The 13698-nt window shown below is 37.3% G+C and overlaps 1 protein-coding gene across 12 annotated transcripts in view; it reads left to right on the top strand.

Annotated features, from left to right (window-relative positions):
• Positions 1 to 13698, top strand: part of LOC105489423 (DCC netrin 1 receptor) — a 1213781-nt gene that overhangs the window by 1127557 nt on the left and 72526 nt on the right. For all 12 annotated transcript variants that reach the window (XR_011616876.1, XR_011616875.1, XM_071085315.1 and 9 more), the window contains exons 24-25: positions 5657 to 5883; positions 12920 to 13036. Coding sequence is in view for 10 of the 12 variants with exons in the window: in XM_071085315.1 (XP_070941416.1) it covers positions 5657 to 5883; positions 12920 to 13036 (344 nt within the window). In the remaining 2 variants the exon portion in view is untranslated. The remainder of the gene's footprint in view (positions 1 to 5656; positions 5884 to 12919; positions 13037 to 13698) is intronic.

Genomic DNA, 13698 nt, shown 5'->3' with positions numbered 1-13698 from the left:
TGGTAGCATTAAACTTTAAATTAATAGGAAATACAAATAATTTTGCATTTCTTTTCAGTTATTTATTAAACTTTTTTACCACTGTACTTTGAAGAGACCCCTTCCATAGTTTCTATTAGTTAGATTATCATATGACATCTAATACAGTAAAATTATATTTTATGAAAACTTAAGGCTGGGCACACCGGTAACCCCAGCCTTTTGGGAGGCCAAGACATGAGGATGGCTTGAGACCAGGAGCTTGAGACAAGCCTGGGCCAAATAGTGAGACCTTATCTCTAAAAAAATTTTAAATTAGCCAGATATAGTGGTGCTCACCTGTAGTCCCAGATACTCAGGAGGCTGAGGTAGAAGGATCATTTAAGCCTGGGATGTGGAGGCTGCAGCAAGCCATGATTGCATCACTGTACTCTGACCTGGGTGACAGAGTGAGACCTGTCTCAAAATAGAAAAAAAAAAAATTAAAAAAAAAATTAAGTTGATTTTTGTCCCTGTTTCTCTGCTTTTTATAAGGCAGTAATATTTTCTTGCCCAACATACGGAACACATGTTATAAGTTAGAATTTATCCACAGATACTAAGGACAAAATATATTAAATAGAGCAAATCCAGGAGATCTAGAATGCATGGTTATTACATTTCTTTTCTTTTCTTTTCTTTTCTTTTCTTTTCTTTTCTTTTTTTGAGATGGAGTCTTGCTCTGTTGCCCAGGCTGGAGTGCAGTGGTGCAATCTCGGCCCACTGCAAGCTCCGCCTCCCAGGTTCACACCATTCTCCTGCCTCAGCCTCCCAAGTAGCTGGGACTACAGGCACCCACCACCACGCCCGGCTAATTTTTGTATTTTTAGTAGAGATGGGGTTTCACCTTGTTAGCCAGGATAGTCTCGATCTCCTGACCTCATGATCCTCCCACCTCAGCCTCCCAAAGTGCTGGGATTACAGGCATGAGCCACTGCACCCCGCCTGGTTATTACATTTCTAAGGCAGTTACCTGGGTAGGTGATCTGCAGTCATGTCTGAATGCTTTAAATTTAAACATGTAAATAAAACACAAGGTGTACTTGTTAGAACCACTGGCTGGCTGAGCCTTCTATTTGACTTGACGTGTAGATAGCAAGTTTTAAAGATTAGTTTGCATTCAAATCTTGACAAAAATAATTATTTTTAGTACTGACGATGAAATGTTTAGGCTCTTAAATGAAATCTATAGTATTCTAAGTACTGTAGGTCACTTTCACTGATTTTTCACTTGTTAACATTTTAGTTGGTTTTCAATATTCACCTTGTAGAGATTTGAAGTATCAGCTACCTTATAGGACTTCAGTATATCTTAATTCCATCTCAGAATTTTTTCTGAGATATATTTGAGTATCTGAAATTTGACCTGGGTTTCTAATACAAGCTTTTAGTTTTGTTTTTAATAGCAGTTAGTGGAATAAAAATAATCCAAATGGACAATTAGGGGCTAGAAGCCTTTGGAAAAGATTTGGAAAGAAAGCAGAGAAATGTTTATACTTATTAATGTATCTTTTTCTGATTAATTTGTAATTACTTATTCACACTCACTTCAAGCCTCCTTCCTTCCTGAAGACTTCCCCCAAACCCCTGGTGGGGCAGAATGTTCCTGCCTCAGTCCCTATCAGATGATGGGCATGTCTTAACCACTGGAATTAGTATAGCACTCTTTATTCATCTGCCTAATAAAGTTGTGAACAACTTTAGTAGACAATTCCTGTGTCCATAGTGGGAACTTAGTAATGTATTATGATGTGCCAAAATAACCTGTATGATAATAGCTGGATTTTAGAACTTGAATGTACACAGTCTTGCATAAAATAGACACTCAATCAATGTTGTTTTTTACTCATTCACTTCCCCAACATACTAATTAAAAGTGAAAAGGAAAAAAACTCCCCTTAGAGTACTAGATTATGTATAAAGTAAGGCATGGGTAAACCAATACAGAACCAGAGAAGAAGCTTTCAGATAAATACTTGCATGTCAGTAATGGAAAGCAGTTCTTATTATTTAATTCAAGTAATTATTGTGTGCTTTATATGGGGTCTGCATCATACAAAGTAACAAATCTGATTAATGTTAACTCTCAAGCTAAAAATCTTTTTGCAATTTCCCATTGACTTCTTGATATTATTAAAAATGTATCTATTTGGGCCAAGGCCTCCTATGTTTTGGTCCCTTCTACTTTTTCATGCACACAAGTTGTCATGCCACAGTGCATGCTCCTCATTCTAACAATGCAGAAATTCCCAGGAGCCATGCCATGTTAAAATCATTTTTTAAGCTTTCAGTGCCTCCCCCCATCTTTACATTTGTAGGACTTAGCACATTTCTTGACATATAGTCAATCTTCCGTAAATATTGATTGAATAAATAAATAAGTGTTGTAAAACAATGGATGATGTTGAAGAAGTGAAGGAAATAGAGTTTGCGCCACTATCACCGAAGGAATTGAATTATCACAAAGGGAGCAGCTGGACAGCTCAATAAGACACACAGTGATCAATGCCAAGGTGAGTGGTATAGAGAGAGATGAGGGAAATGATTTAGATACGCTAAGATTACAGTGACCTGAGATGGTCAGTCTCTCCTTAAGGAGAGACTGGAAAGGAAACTTAAAGAATAAGTCATTTGTAAGTAAGTAGGATTTTGAAGTCACAGTGGGCAGAAATTAAATAAACAAAACAAAAAATAGAGCACCAGTACCTGACCATGCTGTGAAAGTTTTGCCATGATGTGAGAAGGAGAAAGCAGAGAGCCTGGGAGGGTTCTTTGCTTTGCCTTTATCAAGAATACCTGGGGTAGAAGGAGACTCTCCTATTCTAGGGCTATTTTAGAAGCAGAAAGATGACTGGTACCTGAGGGAAAAGATACATTTGGTATTTACAGAGGGGCCAAACATGTGAAATACTCTGTGTCAAATAGAAAAACTAGCTTTAAAATACAAACAAAACCAAATAATTCACTATGATAGTGCTTCTTAAATTTTAGACAGATTTGCCTGGAGAGTGTTAAAAGACATACTGCCCCCTGCAACCAAGTTTCTGATTCAGTGGTTCTGCAGTGGGGCCTGAGAATGTGCATTTCTAACAAGTTCCCAGGCAGTGGCAGTGCTGATGCCTCTGGTTTAGAGACCCCACTTTGGCAACCACAGCACTAGGAGCATCTGAATACACATTTTGAAGAATCTAATGGTGAGACACAGGAACCGTGGGCTGCAACAAGCAGCAGTCGTGTCAAGAACCAACAGATGGGCAGAAAGTCAGGGTGACCACTGTTCCTGTAGGTTTTAAGACAAATTTCAGACAATTCAATTATGAGCACATGTTAGTTTTATTACAAACCTGCTGTGGTAGAGGTTGGAGGGACAAAAGAAAGAGAGACTCTCCAAGGCCAAAGATTTCTCCTTTAATAAGAGATATGATAGGAAATAAAAGTGGTTAGATGGTCATGGTTAGAATAAATACAAAAAGGAAATAAAGTCTTTTTAGAGATCTTTGGCTTCCTGACTGACAGTCAGCTGGATGGTTGAGCAGTTTCTTAGAAATGGTCTTGATCTGATTAAAATCCAGCAGAAAAATGCCTATTCATTTTATGAGGAATTATAATTTCTTCCCCGGTGGAAATTATGAATCACAACATACAAGAAGGTTCTGCCAGGTTTGGAACTCTTTTAAAAACAGAAGCCATCTGGGGCTGGTTGGTACTGAAGTCATAGAAACGAGCAAATAAATGAATAAATAAAAAGGCATGCATGTAAGCAAGGGGAAACAAGAATTTGTAATTTATTGCTGGTTTCAATTTTCTCTTGACTACTTTCTTTATTCCAGGTTATTTAAATATTGAGTTAAATAAGGTATTTTTCCTGGGTATGTTTTCCTGGATTTGGGAACCGGTACTTCTCTGTGTGCAGCCATACAGATGCTGGTGTTAAGTTATTGAGCATTTTGATCTTCTAGAAAGAGAGATTACTGGGTGAAACATCCAAGTTTGAGAATGACACTACATTTTCTATGAAGTTACCAGGAGTAGATTACACATGCAGCTGTGTGTGAGTTGCAGATCAGTTTGCTGTGGGCAAGTGAAGTATGCAGAAATGAATTCAGGGAATAAATGCTTAGCAGTGAGTTATTATCTTAGACACAGGAAAATAGTCATTTCAGACCATTGTTTTAAAACATTGTGGGGCTACCATCTGGAAATCAGCAAAGTGCAGATAGTGTTATTTTTTCTCTGCTAAAATGCAAAATAGATACTAGGTCTGGGGTTCTTTATCTCCTATCCTCATCAGCATACTTCAAGAAAGACAAAAAAGAAAAAGAATGTCAGGGAAAATTCAACAAATTAACTACCAAATATTTATTAATTACCTAATATTTACAAAGCTACTTATTCATCATTGGAAAACCAAAGCCACTCCAATGACTTTGCACAGGTCACAGGTGTTTTCCTGGGAGTAGCTTGTATGAACCGTTGAGCAACCATGAAGGTAGTTATTATAATAAACTGTTCACTGCGAATTAAGGAATTGGGAAGTAGATGCTTCTCTGGTCTGCTGTCAAAACTAGATTTTAACAGTTTGCATTATTTCTTTCAAGAGGTGTTATTATTTTAAAAGAAATAGAAGTTACAAGTAGAGATTTAACAGTTATAAAATGAGAGAAAGGGTCAAAAACTATTTCTGAAAAGGACCAAATAATACATTGTTTAGGATTTTTGAGCCATATAGTATCTGTCACAACTATTCAATTCTTCCATTGCAGTGCAAAAATAATTGAGCTTGGCCATGTTCCAATAAAACTTTATTTACCAAACTAGGCTGTGGGCAGATTTGGCTTGCAAACCATAGTTTACTGACCCCCTGCTGCAGGACTAACATGAACATTGTGTTACTTTATTTATCACACAGGGAACATTTAATCTCACTAGCCTCAAGAAGAGATTATCACCCCAAAAAATATATTTATGGTTGTTAAAGCTTTACTGAAGCAAATAAGAACCATGTGAAATACTTTTCCAAACTGTGTTCTTCTCCTTTCAAAGGATGTATCTCACTGTGTTTGAATCTGGACACTCAGTGATGCCAAGGCAAAAGTGTTTTATTCTCCTAAGAATGTCCTCATGCAGGCTTTTGTTTTCAAATAACAAGTTTCCCAGTTGCACATTAAATTATACAGCTGAGGTATAGACTTTCTCCTAAGCTCTCATCTTAGGTATTGGCATAAATTCTGGCCTTTTTATTTCCATTTGCCCTTTCACAGAAACTCCCTCATTTATCTCCTAAACAGATGTTGCCGTCAGGTACCTTATGCCTAGCTCCAAAGATTGGCATATGGCTCCATCTAACCCATTGTCACCTTTGCATGAATCTGCAGCCACTGAAGCCTGAGTGAGGAGCTCTCTGCCAGGCAGCCGAGGCCTTGGGGATTCAGCACTGCATCTTTTATAATGTGGTGAAGCTCCAGGCAGGGGAGAGGAAAGGCAGCCAAGACAAGTCTGCCAATTCCTGGGTTTCACAAGGCTCATTCTGCGAGTCCCTTTGTTTCTTTTTCTGCTTCTAACTTGAATTGACTGATGAAAGAGAGGAAGTGCCATTGAATAGAGGCTCTCACATTTGCCTTCTAACTTTGTTCCATAGGAAACGGGCCACCCACAGTGCTGGCAAAAGGAAGGGCAGCCAGAAGGACCTCCGACCCCCTGATCTTTGGATCCATCATGAAGAAATGGAGATGAAAAATATTGAAAAGCCATCTGGCACTGACCCTGCAGGAAGGGACTCTCCCATCCAAAGTTGCCAAGACCTCACACCAGTCAGCCACAGCCAGTCAGAAACCCAACTGGGAAGCAAAAGCACCTCTCATTCAGGTAATTACCTTTTCACTGGCATTAGGGAAAACATACCATTCTGAACCCAAGGGAGTTTTTCACTCATTTTATGGAAATGTCTTTCCCACTAATTTGCATGTCATTATGGGTCATTTATCAATAGTTAAAAGAATCTAATATAAATTTGATTAACCAATTATATGTCTTTCTTCATCATCCTGTGGCTTGATATAATTTTAATAATTCTTTTATAATTTTAATAATTCTTGAACTTTCTAAGGTTGGAAGTAGGACAGTTGGGAAATATAGAAATTTGAATCCTAAATGGATTGATTGCTTTTTGTTAATTGTTAAACAAATATTTTGTTGAGGCAATACAATTTGAAGCCATCTGTACATTTTCCAGTTCCTTATTTCTATAGATAATTGAAAGTTAATTCTAAATTTGCTGTCAAGTCCCTGTTTTAAAAATTACATCAGGGCACTTGAAGTACAAAACACTGAATATTCTGTTACTTTGACCTTGGTTACTATGGAAATCAACTGTCATCCACATATAGTCACCTTATGTGATTCCCAGACTAGTTTGATGGGATTCTGTCTGAAAACTATGTTGTTATACACAGGGATCTGAAAAAAAGAAAAAAAAAAGCCTACTGTTCAATGAACTGGTGCAGAACAATCACTGGTGTCCAGGGATAAGTAAGAACACTGGAAAATGATTGTAAGATAGTTCACTTTCTCTGGGTCTTCATATTATCTAAGTACTTATGGGAATCATCAACCAAATACTCTCATCAAAAAATCCCTTGGTCTACTCATGATGTGATTATAGAATGAGGAGCTGCTGTTTTTAAAGTGAATTATTTGAATGTGTTACTGGTTTACTGGACCCTGTCAGCTCAGAATTGCATAAACAAGACATACAAATATTAATTGTTAACCCTGGATTGTTGAATATTTCTTTTCAAACTCTTAAATGATGTCTTAGGCATCTTTAATTTCCTTGTCACTTCAGTTATTGAAGAACAGTCTAGTTCCATTGAAAACTATAATCTGAAATTTAACTAAAGATTCTCCTTTCTCATACCCAGCTAGATATTTGGCTCTGGGGACTGGGGAAGAATTTGTTTTCTCAATCCTCCAGTACATTGGAGTGAAATGGAGTGGTGGGGTTGAGAAGAAGCGGGAACAAAGTCTGTTTCAGAAACACCCTTACATCTTTTCCCTTCCTCTCCACTTTTCCTGAGCATGTGAGAGAAGAGGGATGGAGTGAAGAGGGGAGGGGAGGAGAAAGAGAAGAAAGGACAATTTGAAGTTCTTCACAGCTTTTGTGGACACATGGGCTAACCCCTAGGTGGTATCCAAATTCTGGGTCTGTTATGAAACAGAAGTATGACTTCTTTATGGCAGGGGTACTCAACCCCTGGACCATGGACCAGTACTGGTTCATGGCCTATTAGGAACTGGGTCACACAGCAGGAGGTGAGCAACGGGCAAAAGAGCAAAGCTTCATCTGTATTTACAGCCATTGCTTATCACTTCCATTGCTTCCTGAGCTCCGCCTCCTGTCAGACCAGCAGCAGCATTGGATTCTTATAGGAGCATGAACCCTATTATGAACTACGCATGTGAGGGATCTAGGTTGCAGGCTCCTTATGAGAATCTAATGCCTGATGATCTGTCACTGTCTCCCATCACCCCCAAATGGGACCATCTAGTTGCAGGAAAACAAGCTGGTGTTTTCCTGGTGAGTTGTATAATTATTCCATTATATATTAAAATGTAATAATAATAGAAATAAAGTGCATAGTAAAAGTAATATGCTTGAATCATCCTGAAACCATACTCTGCCCCCTGCCCCCAGGTCCATGAAAAAATTGTCTTCCATGAAACTGGTCCATGGTACCAAAAAGGTTGGTAACCGCTGCTTTGTGGGGCCTTGTACACCAGGCCCAGTTCCATAATGGGAGACATCAAGTCCAGGCTTACCACCTAGCACAGCTCTTCCTCTTCCCTCATGAGGCCTCTGGGAAATTCCAGCAAGGGGACTCAAGCCCAGCCAACTTTTCACACGCCCACTTGGCCCACAAGAATCTCCTATATCCTTGCCAGGCCCAATGGTGAGAGAGCTTGTACTCTACCACTGGCCCTCTCTAAACCTTGCTCTCTTCAATTACTTTTTCCTCTGCTTTGATAGACTCAGGGTAGAATACCAAGTCCGCTGCCTAAACAGGCTTTCACCTGGGGAGTGACAGAAAAATCCCTTTTGCAGGAACCTCCATATTTTACAAGTGATTCTTCTTCTAGCTTTGATCTTGACTGGATATCAGGAAGGGGAGAACACCTCCACCTCCTACTGGAAGGGATAGAATTGCCTCTCTGACCTAAGGAGGTTTTGCCAATGACTTCTAAGACACATCCTTCTAACCTTTTCCTTTCGTCTTTTATATACTGAAATGACATTAAGTTGATGTCTCTTAATAAGTCCTGGGGGAAGGTTTAATCCCAAATGATGACTGTTTTCTTTAGAATAAAAGGGTACTTATGCCTGTTTGTCCTCAATTTGAGGACCTCATTGCCAATTTTGTAATAACAGGAAAGTAATCCTCAAAGTCCTGCAAGTTATACTTCATGTTAAATTAAGTATTCTTCTCTCCTGCTTAAAAGAACAAAATTCAACATAAGTGCACAGCATTACCAAGAAACATTATATTTAACAATGGGATTCCAGAGTAGGCAATAACTATGTGAGGAGAGATTACTGTATGTTAAATTCTATGATTAGGACTTTTGCACATTATTTTGCCTAATCTTCACAAAATACTTTGAGGTAGATGCTATAACATTATTTTCATATGGTAAATGAAGTAACCAAAGTTGAGAAAGGTTAAATAATGTGCTTAGACTTAAGAGCTAGGGCCACGGCCAGGACCAAAATCTGACTCCAAAATTAATGTTTTGTTAATCCAGTTTCAATTAACTCATGTAATACTTTTAAGTAAGCACTTACCTTGTTTTGTGCCCATGAAATTAGTTTTTTGGATATAACCAGAAATTAATTTACAGTATTCATACTTTAGCTATGAAAAGAGAACTGAAACAAGCAATTGCTATGTAAACAACAACTAATATTATTGAGAGTTAATTTTTTATTTTACTCATTCTTCCCTACTGCTGGTATGCAAGTGGCTTAAACAAAACCCACTTCATTCTCTAACCACAAAAATATAGGATCCCACTAAAATATCTAGGAATTAAGATGATAAGTCATTGCTTCATGATATATCTCTTCTACATCTAGCAGATTTCAAAATTATTTTCTTAAAAGTTTACAGTAAAGAAACGCAAGAGTTCAGGTCTGTTTGATCTCTAGGACTTATAAATAGAATTTACCTTCTTGAAATGAATTTATCCTAGTATAATTTCACTACAGCAACACCACAGGATTTGTTTCTTACTTTCACTTTGGAAGAATGAACAGGTAAATTTCAGCATATGGCATTTGATAGTATTCAATTTTTAAAAATGTTCAACTCAGTGAATAATATCTATAAAAGAGCTACATAATGCCAAATGGGCAATTTGATTGAACACTTAACTTTTTATTAGTTACTTTGATTTATATACATGTCTATTAAATCCTGTATTTAACTTTCCCAACCTCATTTGGACCAGTGGTAAATAATGTCAGGTGGCAAGTTTATGAGACAAATCACAAAGTGTTACTACCAAAAAATTTATGCTTCAAAGAAAGTAAAAGGAAAATAATTTTGTTTAAGTTTTCAATGAACTCATGTAATATCAAGAGCAGTCTATTCTTAGAATGAAAAAAAATACAAAACTGAAACCCCACACACAGACACCCAACAATATCAAATGACTTATTTCATAACGATGTTACCGCCAGAAGCGGTGGCTCACACCTGTAATCCCAGCACTTTGGGAGGCCGAGGTGGGCAGATCACCTGAGGTTGGGAGCTTGAGATGACCCTGACCAACATGGAGAACCCTCTCTAGTAAAAATACAAAATTAGCCAGGCGTGGTGGTACATGCTTGTCATCCCAGCTACTCGGGAGGCTGAGGCAGGAGAATCGCTTGAACCTGGGAGGCAGAGGTTGTGGTGAGCCTATTTTTATATTGCACCACTGCACTCCAGCCTGGGCGACAAGAGTGAAACTCCATCTGGAAAAAAAAAAAAAAAAAAAAAAAAAAAAAAACCATAAAAGAAAAGAAAAAGAAAACTGGTTGGATCTAGAGTTACATTTTTTGGGTGGCGAGGAGAAGCACATTATATAGTGTTTTAATGTTTTCTCCTACTGTCAAACATAATTTTGAAAATTAAAGAGGAGGAAAGTCTGTTGTATTTAATTGATATTTTCACTCTTTCTGTTCATTCTTTTTGATTATCTGAGATTCCTCTTACTACTGTTTAGAGAAATTCCATTACCTATTTTTTGATGGTTTATCTGCTTAAGACAAATTCTCTTCATTTTCCTTCATTGGACAATGACTTGATTTCACCTTCATTCTTGAAGTATATTTTTGTTAGATATTGTTAATCCAACTCTGGTTTGGCAGTTCTCTTTTAGCACTTGAAAAATGTGTTAGATACTTCTGGCCTTCGTGATTACTGATGAGAAATCTGCTGTCTTTTGAATTGTTTTACCCATACAAGTTGTTTACCTCTCACTACTTCCAATATTTTTTGTTATTCTTGTCTTTAGTTTTAAGAAGCTGAACTGTGATGTGTCTGGTGTGGATTTCTTTGGTTTTATCCTGTTTTGAGGTTGTTGAATTTCTTGAAACTATAACGTTTATTTATGTCTTTTGTCAAATTTTGGAAATATTGGCCCATAATTCTTTAAATATTTTTAGTTTCACACTCTTTTTCCTCTTTTATTGACTCTTTGGACACTATATTTTTTCCCAAAAAGTGCTGCTTTTCTTTTCTTTTAAAATTAATTAATTAATTTGGAGATGGCGTCTCACTCTGTTGCCCAGGCTGGAGTGCAGTAGTGCAACCTTGGCTCACTGCAACCTCCGCCTCCCGGGTTTAAACGATTCTCCTGCCTCAGTATCCTGAGTAGCTGGGACTACAGGCACACGCCACCACTCCTGGCTGATTTTTTGTATTTTTAGTAGAGACAGGGTTTCACTATGTTAGCCAGGATGGTCTCGATCTCCTGACCTCATGATCTGCCCGCCTAGGCCTCCCAAAGTGCTGGGAATACAGGCATGAGCCACCATGCCTGGCCAAAGCGATGCTTTTCTAAAGTTGCCATTTTATTTCTTTTAGTTTATTTCCTTTTTAGAGATGGGGTCTCACTCTGTTGCCCAGACTGGTCTCAAAACAGTCTCCTGCCTTGGCCTCTGTAACAGCTGCAATCACAGGCATGAGCTACACACGCAGTGGTTGCCATTTTAAAACCCACACACTTTTAAATGCTCTGGTCTCCTAGGAAACTTTTTCAATATTTTTACCATTAGGGTGTACTTGTTTGGTAGATGGTTTCTGGTCAATCTTGTGATCCTTATTCCCCTCTTCTCTCTTCTATACAGACTTTCCAGATAGCCAGCTTTTCACTAAGACTTTGTGGCTATAGCTTGAGAAATAGCTTTGCTAGAAAGTATTATTTCTCTTTGTACTTACAGGAAATTTGAAATGTATCTTCTTTTCTGTTTTGTGATTCTGCTGAAGGAATAATATTTGCATAGTTCATTTTTTATTATTTTTATTTTTGAGACTGAGTCTCTCTCTGTCACTGAGGCTGGAGTGCAGTGGCGCAATCTCAGCTCATTGCAACCTCCGCCTCCTGAGTTCAAGTGATTCTTCTGCCTCAGCCTCCTGGGTAGCTGGAACTACAGGGAGCCACCATCACACCCAGCTTATTTTGGTATTTTTAGTAGAGATGGAGTTTCACCATTTTGGCCAGGTTACTCTCGAACTCCTGACCTCCAGTGATCCTCCCGCCTCAGCTTCTCAAAGTTGTAGGATTACAGGGGTGAGCCACCATGCCTGGCCAGGTTTGCAATCTGTTTTATATGATTCTGTGTAGTTTTTGTAGGGTGTGTGGACATAGTTCAATTTTGGAAACTTCCTTGACTTCACCTATGTGGAAGCTTCTCCCAGAATAATTTTTTATTTTAAATTGTATTAATTATGCTGTTAATTTTTTTAAAAAATGCATGCATGTGATAAAAAATAAAAAAAACAACGTTTCAAAAAATAGTAAGTACTCAAAATGGTAAAACGTATGTTTGCCTCTTCCCCATCCCAAATTCCTATTCCCTTTCGCAAAAGGAAAACAACATTAAAAATTTTGTGTATAATCTTATTACATAGATATAAGTGTGTATTTATACATATATATATTCATATACACATAGAAGTGTATGTCACAATATGGTTTTATATGCATACTACACAAATGGGAACATATACTATTCAGAACTTCAGTTTTTTTAATATGTATTATAATTAACTTCAAATCTGCATATATCCATTTTTCTAATTTTTAGTGACTCTTTATTATGACATTTTATGGAATCCTAATAAATTTATGTAAATATGTCTGCTCTTATTTGAAGAATGTAGTTTATTTCTTGTGGGTTTTTTGTAATAAAATTTAATATGGTTGGGCTTAAAGTGTTAGTTGAATGAATTATAGTAAATTAATATAGTGGAATATTACATAGCTATTAAAAATTATACTAACTTATTAACAGAGAAATATTTTTGTGTTACCTTTTAAAGCAGGTTACAAAAAGTATGCATAATGCCATTTTTGAAAAATATATTAACGTATGCCCTCCCACTTTCACATATATAAACATATGTAAAAATTATAAGCATCAAAATATAAATAATGGTTTATTGTGTGCAATGAGTTAAGAGTTTATGGTTAATTTCATTAAGATTTGTACAATGAAATATATTCAGGTAACAAGAAGGCAGATATTATCATAGAAAACATCTATAAGACTAAAAAGGCATTGGAATGGCTGCTAGAAATTATGTAAAGTGTTGCATTCTTGAAGAGGGCATGTTTCTCAGGAGTGTATATTTTTTAGGTCAAGACACTGAGGAAGCAGGGAGCTCTATGTCCACTCTGGAGAGGTCACTGGCTGCACGCCGAGCCCCCCGGGCCAAGCTCATGATTCCCATGGATGCCCAGTCCAACAATCCTGGTGAGTCAATATTGATGCCACAATGAAGAGATGAAATGCTTTCTATATGTATCTTTTCTATAAAACATCAAATTATCAAAAGTATTTAGAATTTTCCCTGAACTTTCTGGGCAAATGGAAATGAGGAATGCCTAAAACCACGTCATTAATAATTTGAAGTCCAAGTCTTCATTCTGTTACTGTATTTTTTTGTATACAATCAAATGATCTGTTGGCAAACAGATGGTTATATATTTAAGATATTGTTTGTAAAATATACGAATTTACAAAAAAGAGCTGATATATATTTTAATATTATTGATCTTATTCCAATAATCATCTCCATAGTTTATTTATTTACTTTTTGAGACAGAATCTTGCTGTGTTGCCCAGGTTGGAGTGCAGTGGCATGATCTTGGCTCACTGCATCTTCCACCTCCCAGATTCAAGCAATTCTTATGCCTCAGTCTTCCAAGAAGCTAGAACTACAGGTGTGCACAACCATGCCGAGCTAATTTTTGTATTATTAGTACAGACAAGGTTTTACCATGTTGGCCAAGCTGATCTCTAGCTCCTGACCTCATGTGATCTGTCTTCTTCAGCCTCCCAAAGTGCTGGGAATATAGGCATAAGCTACTGTGCCCATCCTCCATAGCTTTTTAAATAAACTTTTTAATGTGTCT

This window comes from Macaca nemestrina, chromosome 19, assembly GCF_043159975.1.
Source record: "Macaca nemestrina isolate mMacNem1 chromosome 19, mMacNem.hap1, whole genome shotgun sequence".
Classification (NCBI taxonomy): Eukaryota; Metazoa; Chordata; class Mammalia; order Primates; family Cercopithecidae; genus Macaca; species Macaca nemestrina.
This window is presented reverse-complemented; position numbering and strand designations above follow the sequence as displayed.